At 41.6% G+C, this 19,209-nt stretch overlaps 1 protein-coding gene across 1 annotated transcript; it reads left to right on the top strand.

Annotated features, from left to right (window-relative positions):
* Positions 1–479: 479 nt before the first annotated feature.
* On the top strand, positions 480–15,978 carry smarca5 (SNF2 related chromatin remodeling ATPase 5). The gene is made up of 24 exons (XM_088303499.1): positions 480–766; positions 2,137–2,259; positions 5,476–5,642; positions 5,952–6,052; positions 6,134–6,234; positions 6,309–6,488; positions 7,993–8,148; positions 8,219–8,350; positions 8,424–8,492; positions 8,582–8,691; positions 8,832–9,058; positions 9,721–9,842; positions 9,922–10,074; positions 10,150–10,282; positions 10,731–10,879; positions 10,956–11,078; positions 11,164–11,271; positions 11,542–11,655; positions 11,762–11,884; positions 12,754–12,886; positions 12,966–13,084; positions 14,627–14,839; positions 14,921–15,031; positions 15,598–15,978. The coding sequence occupies exons 1-24, from the start codon at positions 692–694 to the stop codon at positions 15,661–15,663; spliced, it is 3,108 nt and encodes a 1,035-aa protein (XP_088159625.1). The 5' UTR covers positions 480–691; the 3' UTR covers positions 15,664–15,978.
* Positions 15,979–19,209: the final 3,231 nt, after the last annotated feature.

The following is a 19,209-nucleotide window of genomic DNA, read 5'->3' as shown; positions in this document are numbered from 1 at the left end:
ATTAAATATACGCGATATAGTTTTTGCATTAGTTTTGCCCAAAAATATTTGTAAAAGCCTAAACGATGGAATCTAGTTTCAGTTTCTGTGATGCATTCAATGTCACCTTCAATGTGGGATATCGTGAATTCGTTAGCAACTTTAACTTTAACAAAATACTTTTAATGCTTCGATGTGGCTTAAAATGCGCCTGAACCTTGGTGTTGGTCTTACGTTTTCCCGACGGTAACACAAATTATCAAGACCTCAACTGAACAGGAAACTTGCCCGGTTTTTTTTCATCGTTTTAACGTATCACCTCTTGTTAGTGGTTCTGACAGTTTATGCTACATTGTAATTTTCACTTGTTAGATTACTTTATTAATATATCCATTCAATTTCACGAAAGTAGCCTTATTGTGTTGCTAAACGAGTGCATTTTGATGAGAGTACTTATGTTTCCGATTACAACGAGGGCCGCAGTGCCAACTCTCGCGATTGCGCGGCAACCCCACGCTATGAGAACGCGGGTGTTCGCGAAGAGCAGCAAAATCCCGCTAGCACCGACCGGTGTGTGTTTCATTCTACACATCCGAATTTACCGGACAACGGCGTAAACGTTGTCCCATACGCTCCACAGAAGATCCATATCACAACGGGGCACTCTAAAAGAGGCTATCACGATTAGTCGAAGAGGGAATAGCCGTAAAATATGTCGGAAATTCTAAGCTGCGTTGAACCGGAGCGGGAAGAGCAGACCGAAGTTGAAGAAGCCGGGGGAGCCGAGGTAATACGACTTGAAAAAGGGCATTGTTTCCCCCCCTTTGGCTTGGTGGTCCATTGTATCGATACATATAATTGGGATCATTCCGTACTGATTTGACCGCTTCGCACGTTTGACTCGTATTTGGTTAACCGTTAGCGACAATTAGCTCGTGGCTAACTCAACTGGCTAGCGCCGCGCCGCACCGCCGAAGCCATTGTTGTTCCGTAAATGAAGGACGTCGCAACCGACATAGCCAAATAGATCGTCATAGTGTTGTCCCCCCACCCGCTTTGAGGTTAGAGAAGCTGTTCGTATTTGCGCATTTTGACTTGTTAATAGTTAACCGATGTGTGACTTTGTTTATTCCAAACAGCTCCCGAGGTGATGCCATAACTATTGCTGCAATGCCTTGGGCGTTTTATCATATTGTATCATTTAATTAACATAAACAAACGTGAGGATGTTTTAAAAATGCTGACATTTCTATTAGGGTTATTTTTGTTAGTGTTTTAAAATACATTTTAATTAACATTTGTTTCATCAAGATGTGTTTTTTTCATTTAATGGGAGTGACTGAATATATTGTTTGTAATATATCGATTTATTATTAGCTAATTAATTGTAATTACTCTAGATCATGTTCAACTATTGGGTGGCGGTGTACATTAAAGCATTCATGTAAAATTCAGATAAGAAAATTATTGCATGTGTTAGTTATATGCATGGTGTAAGGGTCAATATAACTATCGATATTTTTCAATATATTGTGCTGTCCTAGTCGATACCAGCCACCAATGCATTAGGCAAAATAAATATAGTTCTCGGCAGTAGTTGGCACTATACTGCAGTAGTTTGCCACATCATTACATCAGGAAGGAAAGGTCTTAGTTAACAATGTTTTGTCAGTGTGTTAAAATATATAAAGATATATTTTTATATTAAAACCTCTACAGTAGTCATATCGCCCAGCCCTAACTGAAGATGATTTTAACAAGTATTTCCCCCTTTTTTTCATTTTTTATAATCAGCAACTATGTGGCTTGTCCCTCAAAGATTATTTATTAAAAAAGACATCATTAATTGGGTTATTATTTATAAATGTTTTATTATCATGCACATGTTAAAAGCTCAAATAATACTTTCACTATGCAGATATTTCTCAATTTTAGAGAAAAAGATGGATAGATACTATGGATGGATGGATGGGGTGTGCATGTGTGGAGAGAGAGAGACTGTGTTCAGAAAGTTGTGCATACACGAATTAACAAATTTGATTAAAATAACCATGACATGCATATGGAAGTTGCATTTGTTCTCTGTTCACTCTGGCAAAGCAATTTCCAAACACATCCATGAAAATCTTTTTTTTATTTTTTTATTTTTTTTAATAGGAAAAGTCTGACTCGGATGCTGGCAAAGAGTCATCCTCAGATGCAGGACCCGATGGACAGGATGCATCTTCATCCTCCTCCACCAAAACCAAAGAATCTGCTCCTGGTTATGAAGAGAAAGTGGTGAGGACATTTTTTTCACTCAATGCTGAAATACACCTGTCATTGTTTAGGGCAGTGCTTTTCAAACTGGGGGGCGCTCCCCTTCGCAGGGGCCCGGTGTTATGACAGCAGGGGGACTGGGCTTTCATGAACACTTCTCATTAATAAGGTATTAGGGGTGTCCCCATCCAACATTTTTCACTTCCAATACCGATATTGCGTCGTAGTGTAATGTCTGATTTGAGCCAACTTGTTTAATTGGTTTTACCAGCGCTAAAGTTGCTAAATATGCCAACTTGCAGAAATTCACTTCCTTAACAAATGAATCCTGAATGACAGCAGTGCGTGTGATTATTTATTTATTTTTATTCCGTAAACTTCAATATTTTTAATTAATATGGTGACTCCCACACTATCTTCTCTAGCTCCTTCACAGGATTGGTTGTTTTTATCACGTGGGCTTTGCATGCTCGACGCTGCTGGATACAAGACCAGGAGCAGATTCTTGAAGCACTGCTTGTCTACGAGTGCTAATATCGAAGCTTTTGGATGTAGTCTGATAAAGTGATGCTGAAACAGAAAGTTTTTTTTTGTCTTATAATGCGCTGTAATCCGATACAAATATCAGATCAGGACACGCCAATAAGTTATGCTGCATGCAGACCGAAGGTGTGCTCAACGTTCCCGACGTTGTGTTTCCATACATAGACAATGAAGTTTGCACGTATACATAACCGGTCGCGCGTTTCAAAACGTTGGAAGCGGAAATTTTGGTCCTTCGCCCATTCCGCCTGTATGCGGGATTAGGGCTGGGCGATATGACCTCAAATCAATATCGCGAGAAATCGAGCAATTTTACCTCGATAACGATAAATGCACGATAAATTCCCACGTGGACTAAAATCAAAATAAATGCAGGAATTGCATATTGACTGTTTTTTTTATTGACCAACTGGTACACTTTACTTTCAATGAAAAATAAAAGTACAAAAATAATTTGTATGAACATTCCAAATAGCTTGCAGGGTATAAAAACTGCTTGCCCATAGGGCAAGTGCCACTAAAATTTGCCTTGCCCGAGTGGCCAAATTACTTGCCCGACTTGGGCAAGTGACAATTTTTTTTCTCTAAGAATAAAATGTTTATGGTTGTAAAATGTGCGCCACAAATGTAAATAAACATATAATCTGATAAGCATAAATTAATCTTGTTTTCATCATCAACCATGAAACCCTACTCACAAGAGCAAATGTATCATCCTGTGCAGTTATTGAAAATGTTAATTGTAGTTTTAATAATTAACAAATCTGCATGTTAAATTGGGAAAATGATATTACAGCAATCCAGATGATCAATTTTAAGTCCAGGAGAGCGTATCAATTGAGGAATCACATGAGTAAATTATGAGTGTGGCAAATTTGTGTATTCCTTTAAGACCAGTGCCTGTGGTGCTGCCTCCATAAGTTTCATAGCATAAACAGAACACAGTCACTGACACTATGTCAGGTCACATCATGGAGCTAATGAATTAACAGCCAATAATCAAATATTACTCCCTTCCTTACTCACAACTGAATTGTCTACTTAAAAATATTCGAGCTATTTTAATCATGTCAGAGGAATCCGAAATGTTCGGATTTGAACGAACTCGTCGCCACTTGTAAACATGCGCAGAAGGTAAGAAAACTTCCGGCTGTCAATTTTCGGCCGAAATATCGTAGGTTTTTGTTGTGTTTTTCAAACTTCAAATGAGGATGCTACGACAGCGAGTTCCAATACTGCGGGATTTATTGACGTCCACTTTAACTCGACATTCACTGAACTAACTGATCCCCGTAGCGCCCGCCCATTGCCCCCGATAAGGCCAATGGACCATACCAAAACATAAGGGGGTGTCTGGGTTAAACCATCACCATACAGTGCACACAAACAGATCACACCACCGTTTTCGTCAAAATTAAAGATATTTGGCTGCTTTAAAAAATGCTTGCCCGGTCGGGCAAGTTGCCCATAATTTTACCTTGCCCGTGGCCAAATTTCACTTGCCCCGGGCAATCGGGAAGCGGTTAACCGCGAACCCTGAGCTTGCTTTGCATGACTTGAACAATGTCACAAAGAAAAAGGGTACCTCTTGCGAAATCTTTTTCTGCAAATAGAATGCGCCAAGATGCTCTCATGATGGAAATAATGGCAAATAAAAAAAACGCTAAATAAAATGAAAGAAAATGTCAATGCAAGCCAAATAAACAAGTGTGCATCATCGGGGAAAATGTGCCGTCTCGAGTACTCTGGTGCGCAGTCGCCACTTGTCATCTATGTAATGCACAGTCAGGCTCAATCAGGGATCCATGCTGCGACCCGACCACAAGTCGGATGTAGATGCAAAATGCTTGACATGTCTAAGCTCCCGGCCCGATGTAGTCCATATCGGGAAATACGGCTTTCATTAAGCGTTTAAATCCTGTGCGCGCCACTGTAACTAGAGGAGCTTTATCTTTAGCTATGTGCTAGGCTATTGCGTCCACCTCTGAGACGTTCTCTCGTATGGTGTCGCCTCCGTTCATGGGCTGTTGTCACTTGTCGAACCTTGCTTCTCACTTTGAACTTTCAGCACAGCATGGTTGTGTTGTGGGTGGTGAGAAAGCTTCTGGATTTGAATCGCCAGCAACGAGAGCGACAGACGGGTGGAGTCACATGACTAGAGGCGCTGTAGCGGTCTTAAAGGGGCATGAACATTGCCGCAGACAAAAGGCTTTTCTTTTTTCTTTTTTTATTCACCGAATTTACCGACATGGGCAAAATGATTTCGGTCATTGTAATAAATTTTGGTAACGGTAAATTTTCGGTTTATCGCCCAGCCCTATACGGGATGCAGCAAAATTTTGGTCGCACCTGTGACGGCCATTAGGGGTCGAGAACATGCTTACTACATCACACGTGCGCATCAACAAGCACCGCACATCCAAATGCTTTTTTTTTCCAATTGCAAGCACACACACAATGTGTGTGTGGTGAAATAAAAGCAATGTGAGACAAGAATGTCAATCGTTCTTTGCGAACGGGTGGCATACGAGACTAAAAAAGGCTTATAGAACTGGCAGCAAGGAAGTTGAAGTATCTTTTTAGTGAACTGAATTGTTTGTAACTTTCAACCAAGATAGCATTCAGCCGCCAACACAGCCGGATTGTCTTGCGATGTTTGGAAGTAATCCTAATTGCTTCTTTGCGCTTTTGTAGAAAACGGACCGCACCAACAGATTCGACTACCTGTTGAAGCAAACCGAGCTGTTTGCTCACTTCATTCAGCCCGCCGCACAGAAGACTCCCACGTCCCCCCTCAAGATGAAGCCGGGACGTCCTCGCATCAAGAAAGACGAGAAGCAGAACTTGTTGTCTGCTGGAGAGTGAGTATCCCATATGCTCTGACTCGCTTGACGTTATTTTATTTTATTTTCTCTTGTATCAAAGCTTGGAACACCGGCACACGCCTCCGATTTTTTTCCAACTATACAAGTCAGCCCAAGTCTTTTGCATTTAGCACTCTAAAATCACTTCGCAACCGCTCTCCTTTTGGATGTGCCATTGGCGGTCACAGCAATGACAAAATGTTTCTTTAGTCATATTGTGCCATTACAGAGAGGCGTGCATTCATTGCTGCGCTACCTTGACGTCACAATAAGTTCCATATGTGCTTCCTCACGCGTTTCCCTCAGCAATCGCCATCGCCGCACCGAGCAAGAGGAAGACGAGGAGCTGTTGAGCGAGAGCACCAAGACCACAAACGTATGCACCCGCTTTGACGATTCGCCATCTTGTAAGTGGTCACTGCATGATCCACCAAAGGGAAGAAAGTTTTTTGTATGTATTTCAATCCAAAGTTTGCCTTCCCATGCAGATGTCAAAACGGGAAAGATGAGAGACTATCAGGTCCGCGGTCTGAACTGGCTTATCTCTCTCTACGAGAATGGAATCAACGGTATCCTTGCCGATGAAATGGTAAGTGCTGTCTCGCAGAAGTACCATTTTATCTTGAGTCGTGACTTAATTGAAACCGATTGGTATGCCGTCAGGGTTTGGGAAAGACCCTCCAGACGATTTCCCTGCTGGGCTACATGAAGCACTATAGGAACATCCCCGGACCGCACATGGTCTTGGTGCCCAAGTCCACCCTGTACAACTGGATGAACGAGTTCAAGCGCTGGGTGCCGTCTCTGCGAGCAGTCTGCCTCATTGGAGACAGAAATGAAAGGGTCAGCCGTGTTGCTATTTTACCTTTTTTTTTTTTTTTTTTTAAAGGATGAGGGGGTAAAAAAAAACAATTTCAAGTGAGTAAACCTTTTTTCTAAAATTGTTGCATTATGTGGAAAAAATGTCATTTCTGCAATATGAAAGTTGTAATTTTTCACAACTTTCCTCATAACGTCTATTTTGAATGTTAATGCAGTCATTTGTTCATGGAAAATACATGTTTTTGGTTTGTGTAACTGATAATATTCAGAATTTTACGACTTGAATTTTTGTAAAATCTTGTTTCATTCGTGTTATCAAGTAAAATTTTAAAACTTTGTGAAATTAAAGATAAAGATGTCCTTTATTAGTCCCACAATGGGGAAATTTGAGGTGTTACAGCAGCAAAGATATAGATCACACAGAGTCGGCGGCGTAATGTAGCCGTTAATGTATAACATTAGCAGCAGACATTCATAAAAAGCATGCAAATATACAAAGTATAAACGTATCTAAGTGTAAGGAAACACTCCTAATGTCCATTATACAGAAGGGGAAACGCTGTAATGATAAAAACTACTGAATGATTGAAAATACTGCAATGATAAAAATATTGCAATGATAAAAGTAATGTAAAGGTAAGAGTACTGAAATGATAGAAAATACTGCAATGGTAAAAGTACTGTAATAGTAAAAGTACTGCAACGATAGAAAAATACTGCAATGATAAAAGTACTGTAATAGTGAACGTCCTGCAATGGTAGAAATACTGCAGTGATAGAAGTACTGTAAGAATTCTGTAATGGTAAACAAAATACATCATTGGTCAATATTTAAGTACACCATTGGCTGAAAGTACAGTAGTAGTGTATATTGGATCCTAGGACTGCACAATTGCACTTATGCCCTCCCATTTGTAGGCCTGACCCAATGTTCTTGTTAAAAAGTCTGACCGCAGTCGGCAGGAAGGAGCGGCGAAACCTCTCTTTGGTACAGCGAGGGTGTAATTACTTTTTCATGTATATTTACAGCCATTTACCTTAAAATTCGGTTATCTTTTTTTAAATAACCCTTTCTTGCCTAGGCAATCTAACTTTTCATTTTCATGAAAAAACTTTTTTTTTTATGTGAATTCATTGTTAATTTGTGAGTTGCCCCAGTCAAAACCTGCCGTACTACATACTTTAATTTTTTCTTAAAATGTCTGGTTAATCACGTTCTTGATGACTTTGATTCTCATAAAATTACTTTTTTTAGTCTTCTAATTCTACAACTTCCTCTTAAGTGATTTTTCCCACCCGCATAAAATAACCACTTTTCTTCTGCAAAAAATATATGCCGCTCTAAAATAATGTTTCTCTTGTAAAATGCAAAAAAAAAAAAATGGAAAATGATCTTTCCAGCAAAGTTGTTACATTTCTTCACACTGGAAAATACATTGCGACTCTTCTATTGAAATGATCTTGGAGTAAAACTTTTGAATTGAATATTTATTTAAGTTCTGAACCTCCTGCCTCCATTTTGCAGACGGCTCTCATCCGAGACGTGTTGCTGCCCGGCGAATGGGACGTGTGTGTGACTTCGTATGAGATGCTCATCATAGAAAAAGCCGTGTTCAAAAAATTCAACTGGCGCTATCTGGTCATCGACGAAGCCCACAGGATCAAGAACGAGAAATCCAAGGTACGTCTGCCCTGAAGCTACCCACCTTCTGTGTCTAAAAGGATCCTTTCATAATAACACTCCTTTCCAGTTGTCAGAGATTGTGCGAGAATTCAAGACCACCAATCGCCTTCTTCTGACCGGCACACCACTCCAGAACAACCTGCACGAGCTGTGGGCCCTGCTCAACTTTCTGCTCCCTGACGTCTTCAATTCATCAGAGGTATTTGATTCAATCCCTTCTGTTTTCATTCTACTTAAAACAATATCTAATTTGTCGCATGCTGCCTTTTAAGGACTTCGACTCTTGGTTTGACACGAACAATTGCTTGGGTGATCAGAAACTGGTTGAACGTCTGCACACGGTATGTTGTGAATATGTTTTTTTTTTTTTTAAAAAGGCACCTTGTATGCTCATTTTTGATGCATGTTTTTATTATATTATTGCGAGTAGGTGCTCCGCCCCTTCCTCCTCCGTCGCATAAAAGCTGATGTGGAGAAAACGCTGCTCCCCAAGAAGGAGATAAAGATGTATGTGGGACTCAGTAAAATGCAGCGAGAATGGTAAGTACCATTTATGTTAAGTATGGCATTCAAATCAAATCTTTTTTTTTTTTAAACAAAAAACTGCTTTTTATTTTAATCCATGTTTTTTTGCTAAAAATAAATTCTAAAAAAAAATCACATACCAATGTTTCCAAAAGGTACACCAAAATTCTGATGAAGGACATAGACATCCTGAACTCTGCCGGCAAGATGGACAAGATGCGCCTGCTTAATGTTCTCATGCAGCTGCGCAAGTGCTGCAACCACCCGTACCTGTTCGATGGCGCCGAGCCCGGGCCCCCTTACACCACCGACCTCCACCTCGTGGTCAACAGCGGCAAAATGGTGGTGCTTGACAAGCTACTCCCCAAGATGAAAGAGCAAGGTAAGTTGGAGGTGTCCTGGTGCAGAGTTGGGACAAAACAACTATAACAATGAATCATATCACCTTCTCTTCTGGAATCCATACACAAAATGTGATAGTTGCCCTATTGATACCCAGGGGATAGAGCAAAGTATCAATAATCCAATGCATCATTTTCTCTTATGGTACAGAATAGATATACAAGGAGCTGAGACAAAATATTGCTGTCACGATATATATTGTTTTCTCGTATGGTACAGCATCAGTACAAGCATGAAATATCTAGTACCACACATTATTTTTATGGTACAGTATTGAAACTATCAATCTCACAATGTGTCATAATTTCCTCTTATGATGGCATCAGTACTGAACATCAAATGTGAATGTACTGCGCAGTGATGCTTCATTTTCTTTTTACAGTCCGACATACCAAGGAAGGGTAAAAATAGCTGCGTCAGTAATGGGCTAGAATTTCAGTACTGAAATGGATCACTTTCTCTTGTGGTCAATATCAATACACATGATTATCAGTCCACAGGTATCAAACACTCTCCTATGGTACCGTATAAATATGCAAGAGATGGGACAAACTATTGGTTCTGTTCTATGTCTTGCACAAGCACCTTTTATATACATTTTATTCAATCTGTTTTTTGTTTTTTTTGTCCCCCCCCCTCTAGGCTCACGTGTCCTCATCTTCAGCCAAATGACCAGGGTGCTGGACATCTTGGAGGACTACTGCATGTGGAGGAATTACGGCTACTGTCGCCTGGATGGTCAGACGCCACACGAGGAGAGACAGGTGCGCTGCAAGCGGACTGCGATCTTTGCAGTTTAAATTTGTTGTGAGCTTTCAACTAAAATGTAGATCGATGTTTTAGATCTCCATCAATGCCTACAACGAGCCCAACAGCAGCAAGTTTATCTTCATGCTGAGCACCAGAGCCGGCGGCCTTGGTATCAACCTGGCGACAGCTGATGTCGTTATCCTCTACGACTCGGACTGGAACCCGCAAGTGGATCTCCAGGCCATGGTGAGTGATACCTGAGCTTATTTCAACATAACCAAGAAGGTGCTTTACCACTCCAAGTTATGTCCCGCAACCCAGGATCGAGCTCACAGGATCGGTCAGCTGAAGCAGGTGCGCGTCTTCCGTTTCATCACGGAGAACACAGTAGAGGAGCGAATCGTGGAGAGAGCGGAGATGAAGTTGCGCCTGGACTCTATCGTCATCCAGCAAGGTACAACACAATTGTTGTTTTGTTTTCAAGTTGTCACGGCCAGGTTAGAAATTAATAAGTGAGAGTGTCCATTTGTGAATATTTCTAGCCAACAAATGACAGCTAAAGCAATGCATAAACAGTAAGATTTAACTACTGTGACTATCTCTCTTTTCATTCTATCGAATGACTCTTGCGTCAACATTACACAATCATTCGATAGCGGAACCAACAAAACAGTTGTGTGTTTTTAGTTGGGACGCTTAAGAGCAGCGGCACATCGTTTATTAACTCAAAGCAACCTTGGACAACATGGGACTTCCGCGATATTGTATCGTTGGTCTTAAATTTCATTTAAAATGGAATTTAAAAGTCTTTGAACATCTTGAGCTATAGGAACTGTGATCCACGGCCAAAAACATCAGCTTCAATCCGTGCGGCGATCATGGCTGTTTCTTTATCCCAACAGGTCGACTTGTGGATCCGAGCGCCAACAAGCTGGGCAAAGACGAGATGCTCTCGATCATCCGGCACGGCGCCACGCACGTCTTCGCCTCCAAGGAGAGCGAGATCACAGACGACGACATCGACGCCATCCTGGAGAGGGGCGAGAGGAAGGTGAGTCCTCGCGCAAGCACGGCCACACAGCTTTCCATCTCACGTTTTGCCTGATGTTTGATTACCCGCCCACCAGACGATGGAGATGAAGGAGAAGCTGTCCTCCCTGGGCGAAAGCTCGTTGAGGAACTTCACCATGGACACGGAAAACAGCAGCGTGTACACGTTTGAGGGAGAAGACTACAGAGAGAAGAAAAAGGTAGAACAGAGCAACGAAAACAACATTCATTTTCACAATATAAAGAGTTGGTGTTCATCTCCTCCTCCTGTTCTTGCTCCATCAGGTCATCACCAACTGGATTGAGCCCCCTAAGAGAGAGAGGAAGGCAAACTACGCCGTGGACGCCTACTTCAGAGAAGCCCTTCGAGTCAGTGAGCCCAAAGCACCCAAGGTAGGACCAATAAAAAGTACAAGATTCACTTAAGCTTTGAAGGAGACACCATGCATTTTTTTACATACCAAAATAAATCTAAGTCGGGCGAGGGGGGGGGGGCGGAACAAAAAAAGTACTCTTGGGACTTAGGTTAGCAATACTTGATGTCGTGCGATGGTGTATGTTCGGAAAAGTGTTGTTGAATTAGTTTGAAACATTGCTGCTCTCTAAAAACAGTTGAGTCAAAAACTAAACCATGTTTCACTTTGCTCGCACTCGACCCTTTAGGCTCCCCGTCCGCCAAAGCAGCCCAATGTCCAAGACTTCCAGTTCTTCCCCCCACGTCTCTTTGAGCTCCTTGAAAAGGAAATCCTCTTCTACAGAAAGACAATTGGCTACAAGGTAACGCTTCTCACTGGTCACATGTGCACACACACACACACCTTCTATTGTTTGACAATGTTTTTTTTTTTTGTTTTTTTTAATTAATGCAAACATGTCCATTTAGGTGCCACGCAATCCGGAAATGCCCAACTCTGCTCAGGTCCAGAAGGAGGAGCAAGCCAAGATTGACGAAGCTGAAGCCTTGACGGAAGAGGAGCTGGAGGAGAAAGAGAATCTTTTGCAACAGGTAGCAACCCAGCACAACTGTAGCCCCTTTCACACTGCTAAAGCTATCTTTCTTATCGTTGTTCTGTGTGAACTTGATGGACACAAAATGATTGAAGGCATCAAACATGGTCAAAGACGGGATAGAGTTGTGAAGTTTGCATGCCTCATTGCAGAATTTTTTTAATAATAGCCTTGCACACAGTCAATATACAATCTCTATCTATATACTATACTATTATGCTATTTCTGAGTCACCTTGGTCCCCCAAGTGGCATAAGTGCCTTTTGCTGGACTGTGTGAAATAGCTGACTTGATTTGCCCCCATTACACGGCTTTACCTTTTTTTAATTAATAGTGACATTAGGAAAAACATTGCATTGAGAAAGCACACACATTTGTTGCAATTCGGGGTGTCCTGATTCCCATATCAGCCAAAAAAAATCAGTATCGGATTTTATCGGTCAACATCCAAAATCTTCAATATTAGCACGCTTAGCGAAGCAGTCCATTCCTTAATCCACTCCTTGTCTTGACTGTTGCATTTTATTAATTAGTTAAACCTGGCTACATGCTCAGATTCTCCGCTTTTCAATGCAACTGTACTTGAAGCTAACCGCAGCGTTGAGTATTGCGCAGATGACAACTTTGTTGCATGATTACGACCCTAGTGGGGTTAATTGCTTCCGAAAATGAATGGATGGATAACAAAGGCCACACTATCTGTATTGAATCAGAAGTGAAAAAAGTTGTATTGGGACACCCCTAGTTGCAATATCCCAGAGGGATTGTTGGGTTCTGTATAAAAGGGAGCATTGGATAAATACTGGATATCCTCATGTGCCCGTTATTCAGGAGAACTAATGTTTTTTGCCCCCCCCTCGCGAGCAGGGATTTACCATTTGGAACAAGCGTGACTTCAACCAGTTCATCAAAGCCAACGAGAAGTGGGGTCGCGACGACATCGAGAACATCGCCAGAGAGGTGGAGGGGAAAACGCCGGAAGAAGTCATGGAGTATTCTGGTAATATCCACTTCTGCTCAAAATTTGTTCTCGTTTCTCTTCCACATATATGAAGTCCTTTACTCACTCTGTTCCTCAGCTGTGTTTTGGGAGCGCTGTAACGAGCTTCAGGACATCGAGAAGATCATGGCTCAGATCGAGCGAGGTGAGGCTAGGATCCAGAGGAGGATCAGCATCAAAAAGGCACTGGACTCCAAGGTAGGTACCAAGCGATTGTAACTTTCCTCTGTGCTTTTATCAAAATGCTCGCTGTATCAATAATTACGGTACACTTGACATGCTTTCTTTAATTAGTCTTGTTGAAAACAGCCTCTTTTGAGTAGTTTGAAATACAAGTATGACTTTCGTTAGCATGACGGCCTGCGGTGGTGCTAAGAAATTGACTGACCCAAGCAGCTTGCGTAAACGAGAGTGTGGAAAAGTCAGCACTCGTTAACACAAATGTTTTTTACTCATGGGGACACCACTTTCATACACTACTCCATGTGCGGATCCAAAAAAACAACAAGAGTAGCTCAGTGGTGTGTTTAAAAATGGCTTACCAGTGCTGGGACACTGTGACTTGCTAAGAAGAATTAAACCAGAAGAAGAATGTTTACATTTATTTATTTTAATTTAACAAGATATTTGGTTCTTTTGTACAAAGTATTTGTTTTTTATGGTTAATTGGGACCGGAACAAAACTGGAGAATAAATGCCAAGCTGCAGGCTGTGAGAGGTGGTCTACAAAGTCGATTACGATGGAACAAAGTGCACTGTCGCCGGAAGTAATGATGGCTTAACTTTCGCTTTGCACAACAACACGAACGCGTACCTTTTGATAAAAATCTTGCTGAGCAAGCCATGCTTGTCGGGTGGCTGAGCGCACCCCGCTCACAGTTTCTGGACACAGCTGTTTACTATGCGCTTATCCTGCTCGACTCTAACTAACTGAACGGGACATTTGAATGACGTTAGGAGTTTGCGAACAGAACGTTGCTCAAAGTGCCGTTCGTTTATTAACGTGGACCAGACTGGTGAGATACAACAACAGAAGATGCTGGGTCATCGCAGCCAATCAGCTCCCGGGAAAAATCCACTTGTGCTCTCTTTGCTGGCTCTTGCGCCACAAACCTATCACGCGCCTTGTTTGTGTGCCTGTGGATATGTACAAAGCCTCAGAGTCAACTAATCTCTTTGAAATAGTGTCTTTCTGCTATGGCTCAATTTTTTTATTTATTTTTATCTTTTATGAATATTTTGGAAAAACCCCGCTCAACACTAAAGCCGCGAAAAGTGAAGCGCGAAGTGGCGAGGGATTACTGTATTTTGTTTGGAAAATAAAATGGATTCTGTTCAATGAAGAGAAAATATTTTTAACTACCTAAATATTTCATAAAAGGTCATTTTAGAGCTGTGATTTTAATACCATGTCAGTGATATTTTTGCTCAAGGTTATCATACCTTCAGAAAGAATCTGATATCGGCTAGTTAAAAAACAGAGGATATTTAGAATATTAGAGTGTAAGAAAAAACTATTTGAATCGAGGAGTTGGTTTTGATTTGAAAGATGCAAGTGCTTTGAATAATTGAAGCGGATTGTACCACTTTCAAATGTATGGAGATGCCTCTTTTATTGGAGTGATGCACACCCCGAAAAATAACCCAATACTATTGATGTAACGTTACGCTGGCATTGCAGTTATTAGTTAAACCAGCTCGTGAGCGGTTGAGCATTTTTCACGTCCTCTCCCATTCCAGATCGGCCGCTACAAGGCGCCCTTCCACCAGCTGCGCATCTCCTACGGTACCAACAAGGGCAAAAACTACACGGAGGAGGAGGACCGCTTCCTGATCTGCATGCTGCACAAGCTGGGCTTCGACAAGGAGAGCGTGTACGACGAGCTGCGCCAGTGCATTCGCAACTCGCCACAGTTCCGCTTCGACTGGTTCCTCAAGTCCAGGACTGCTATGGTGAGCAGAGGTTTCCCCGCCATCTCCCACGCCGGCTTTACGGCCATCGTTGCTGAGATGTGTCATTGTGTGCTGGATCAGGAGCTGCAGAGGCGATGCAACACACTCATCACACTCATTGAGAGGGAGAACATGGAGCTGGAGGAGCGGGAGAAGGCGGAGAAGAAGAAGAGGGGGCCGAAGACGGGCTCAGTAAGTGGAGCGATGCGATACAGTTGGCTGTGGTCAACCAAGATAGTTGTTTTTCCATCTGAAGTCAAGTAAATTATTATTATTATTAACTGAAAGGAATGGCCGTTCAGGAGTGGAGTAACTGTATTTATGCATCTCTGCCTGTCTCTGTTTTATGACGTGTCATCGAACTTGACTGACATTCTCAGCTCACACGCAATAGCGGTATCACACATGTTTTGCACTTTTGCATACGTCAAATTTGGTACCTATCGGGCTAAATTTGTCAGACAAGTTCATCATTGAACTCTTGGAAATGGCTTAGATGACCACTTCAAATCAAAATGGCCGACTTTTGTAGTCTTTCCGGTATGTTTTTGAGACTTTTTTTTTTTTGTGGCTCTGCGCATGGAAAATACGTGGACTAATATAACAGCATTCAGAGTCCGACTTTTCAAACATTTCAGAGTAATTTTTTAGAATTTTCTACCTATCTTTGTTGGTCATGGTTCCACTACTGAAATGTCCAAATAAAATTAAAAAAAATCTGAAACGGTTTACTAATCCCTGCTTCTCCTCCCATTTAGGCCCAGAAACGGAAGCCAGAAGGAACCTCAGACGGTCGAGGGCGTCGGAAAAAGCTCAAGTTGTAAAGGCAACCCTTCGTTTGTATGTACAGCACATTATTGTTAGCCAAGCCACAACTACAAGAGTATGTGTGCATTTGCTAACCGTGTCAAAGCTCCTACGGACTTTGTATTATTTAGGTTCTAGCAAGTTTTCTGCTTTGTTGTCAATTACCGAAACACTGCAGCTGTGCTGGTTTCCTTTTTCTTTTCTTTTTTACTAGTACTTAATGGAAATTGTATTTATGCCTGTTGGTTGTACCACATTCCAATGTACCGTCTTTATCTCCCTGTGAAGTAGGTGTCTTCTTTCTCAAATAAAGATTCACTTTTTTAAATAAATTGAAACTGCGCACTGTGGTAAATGAGAAGAAACACACTTGGGTAGCAGATTTTCAGAAACTAAATGTATATACCTACCTTTTGCAGTCTGAAACTCTTGACTGTATACCTTAGGTTATTTAGAGTAAGATAAATGGTTATGGCAAACTATTGTGTATTTTAGTATTTTGGGTTCTCAGGAAGGAAGCAAATTAGGTATTTTTCTTGAATTTAAATGGTTAGGAAAATTCCGTGATTGGTGGTGTATAACCACAATTTGTGGCACCGTATAGTGTCACAATATTTGGTGTCGAGTAAGAGCAATGTCTTGAGGCTGTTCTGACAAATCTTCAATTGGATTTGTTCAACGGCTCCATCCAGTACATTAGAATGGAAACAAATATTTTTACTTGCCACTAGTTGGCGTTAAATGTATAACAGAATATCAACAAATGTCTTCAGGTTTTAATTCACTACATACATGAGAGGTTTTGCAATTTTTTTTGTGTGGATGCCATTATGCCATTTTTAAGCAATAAGAGAACATCAAACAATGTAGAACAGTTCTTATCTTTTAGATGTTAAGCAGAAAGCCATTCATAGTCCGTCATCTGATGAGTCACTGGTTTTGTTAATAATTCCAAATTATAACCAAGGTCTGATGATGAACTAGTTTTGTATGTTTCTGCGCATTTGACATTCTTCATAATCCTGGAATGCCACTGTTACAGGACGAACTTCAGGTAAACACTCCCTGTCGTATTCATTACGCCTATCTGACTATTTCTTAAATTATAGCAGATGTGAGGCTCATCACAAACCAAAACATCCAGTGACACTATCGTCAGTGACTAAACATTTAATTAAACCTGTTTTCAATGATGTTTCCCATACGATTTTTTTTTGTCTCAACACGTGCAAAGCATTTTGGGGTGAAAAAAGACTTAAAACAGTGCTGTACCATCAGTGTCTGATTTATTCAACTTTTTAACTCCGCAGTGGCATCTGTAGAACTCTTTTTACGATGTTGAATTCTGCTTTAGCAGCTGCCAAACTTTGAAAGAGTGGGACCATCACTCTTGTCCAGAGTGGAATCATCTCATGGAGGAAGTGGATGTTATCTCTGTCCCAATCAGCCATGGCAAGTGACCAGCTCTCCTCACATATTTCTGTCACGCACTGTCGAGCATTAGTCTGGATCTGCTGATGGTGCGCATCGACGGGTTCCTGTACCTCAACCTCTTCATCTGGCAGGCTGACAAATTCTTTGTGTGCAATTTCAGCTTTTGGGTATTTCTTGCACATTTCTGGTGGGAGAGAGGTTTCAGAACTGTCATTATATTTAGATTCACTAAGTGCCACAATAGTGAAGGCACGTAGAAGATGTTTTGCATGTTCCACACATTGTGACTTTAGTAGTTGTGCTAATGAACTCACAAAAAATGCTGATTCCAAAGCAAGACTTGATGTAGGTCTTCAAATAAAAAAGCCTCGACCAGAGATCCAAAAATGATGAGAGAAAAATCACTCACAGCTTCTTTGGCTGCCAAGATGGCCGAGTGGTCTAAGGCGCCGCGTTCAGGACCCAGTCTCCCCAGGAGGCCTGGGTTCGAATCTCGAATTTCCCCATTGTGGGACTAATAAAGGCAATATTATTTTAGAACCGGTGAACCTGCATGAATCCATTCCTTCAGCTACTGTGTGAAAGCACTCAGGCAACATCTGCACCACTGGGACACGAGAGCTGTTATTTCCTGTCATAACACCCTGACATAGGATGACAACCCAGGCCAGACGAGCTATTCGGTCTCACCAGTTTTTTAACTACTGAGCCAGTTGCATCAAAGCATACAGTTGGGTGAGATTTTTTTGTATAATATCTTGTACACAAGCATTTGTGTTTGACTCCAGTAGTGACAGAAAAACGTGTCCAGTCCAACGTCCTTAATTCTACGTAGCTTTGTGCGGTGCACTGTACTTCAACTGCAGCAAAATTGGATTTTTATCATCGAATATCATTTTTCTCTTGTTTAGCCTCGCGAAGTGTGGCCAGTTTTGGAAGGTGACTTGGCTCAGGATGTCCCAATTCCATCAGTTTCTTTGCCTGCAATGCCCGCCATCCACGTGGTTCCATCCTGCCTGTCGCTCCCTCAGGATGTAGCGTGTAGCACGACACGAGATTGAATGAAATGCAGGGTTTATTTCGTCTCTTAACAACCCGTGAGAACTGGTCACAAACACAGACATAAAGCAAATAAATACACGTTGCACTTACAAAATAATAAATACAAGACAAACGTTATAATGATAAACAACTCAATGAAAACACACAAACCTCGTGGGCTCGCATACACAAGGGGCCAAACATTTTTGTAAATCTTGCCTACCTCCTTCATTCACCCAGTCAGTACCCAACTATGTCTAAGACGTAAGCGTTGAAGAATGCACTCGCCAATCAGTGTCGGGTGGAACCCTTCTACCGCACAATTAGTTCCGCCCAATAATCACCACTAGATGGCGTAAGTGAATGAATCGCTTTGAGCTACCAATGTGCAGGGAGTCATCAATGTTCCTAATGGAACAATTGAGCATCATTGGACTGTCGATTTTGGGCTCTCATCGGTATCCTCAGATTTCAGTTTAATTATTTCTAACTAATGAATAGAACAAAATGATTTTTTTTTACCGCTTTCCAGAATTCCTCATTTATGATGTGGGTCCAGGTGCCAGACTTAAAAAATTAGATGTTAATAAGGAGCACCATAATGTGGATACATAATTGATGAAGAAAAAAGGAGCGCCACAGTCCATTTATCCATTATATGTTTTGCGAGGGGTGCTGGAGCTTATCCCTGGCACAAGTAGACAAACGTCCATCCGTGCTCACACTCACACCTAGGGACAACTTAGAGTCTTCAATCAACCTGCCACGCATGTTTTGGGAATGTGGGAGGAAACCAGAGTACCCGGCTGAAACCCACACATCCACAGGGAGAACATGCAAACTCCACAGAGGAAGCCGAAGTCGGAATCGAACCCACAACCTCCGCATTGTGAGGCCATCGTGCTAACCAGTCAGGCCACCGTGCCACCCATTTATACAGTCTTCAATCTTCTACTCTTTTGTGATTCCCAGTTTTTAGGTTTAGTTTTAACAGGGCAGCACGGTGGACGACTGGTTAGCACGTGATGAACTCACATGTTGAATTTACCAGTTTAACATGTAAAGAATTACAGTTTTAAACTGTAACA

The sequence above is a fragment of the Idiotropiscis lumnitzeri genome, chromosome 8 (assembly GCF_059441095.1).
Source record: "Idiotropiscis lumnitzeri isolate Australia: NSW breed Sydney's pygmy pipehorse chromosome 8, RoL_Ilum_1.0, whole genome shotgun sequence".
Taxonomy (NCBI): domain Eukaryota; kingdom Metazoa; phylum Chordata; class Actinopteri; order Syngnathiformes; family Syngnathidae; genus Idiotropiscis; species Idiotropiscis lumnitzeri.
The sequence above is the reverse complement of the archived record's forward strand: the minus strand, read 5'-3'. Positions and strand labels throughout refer to the sequence as shown.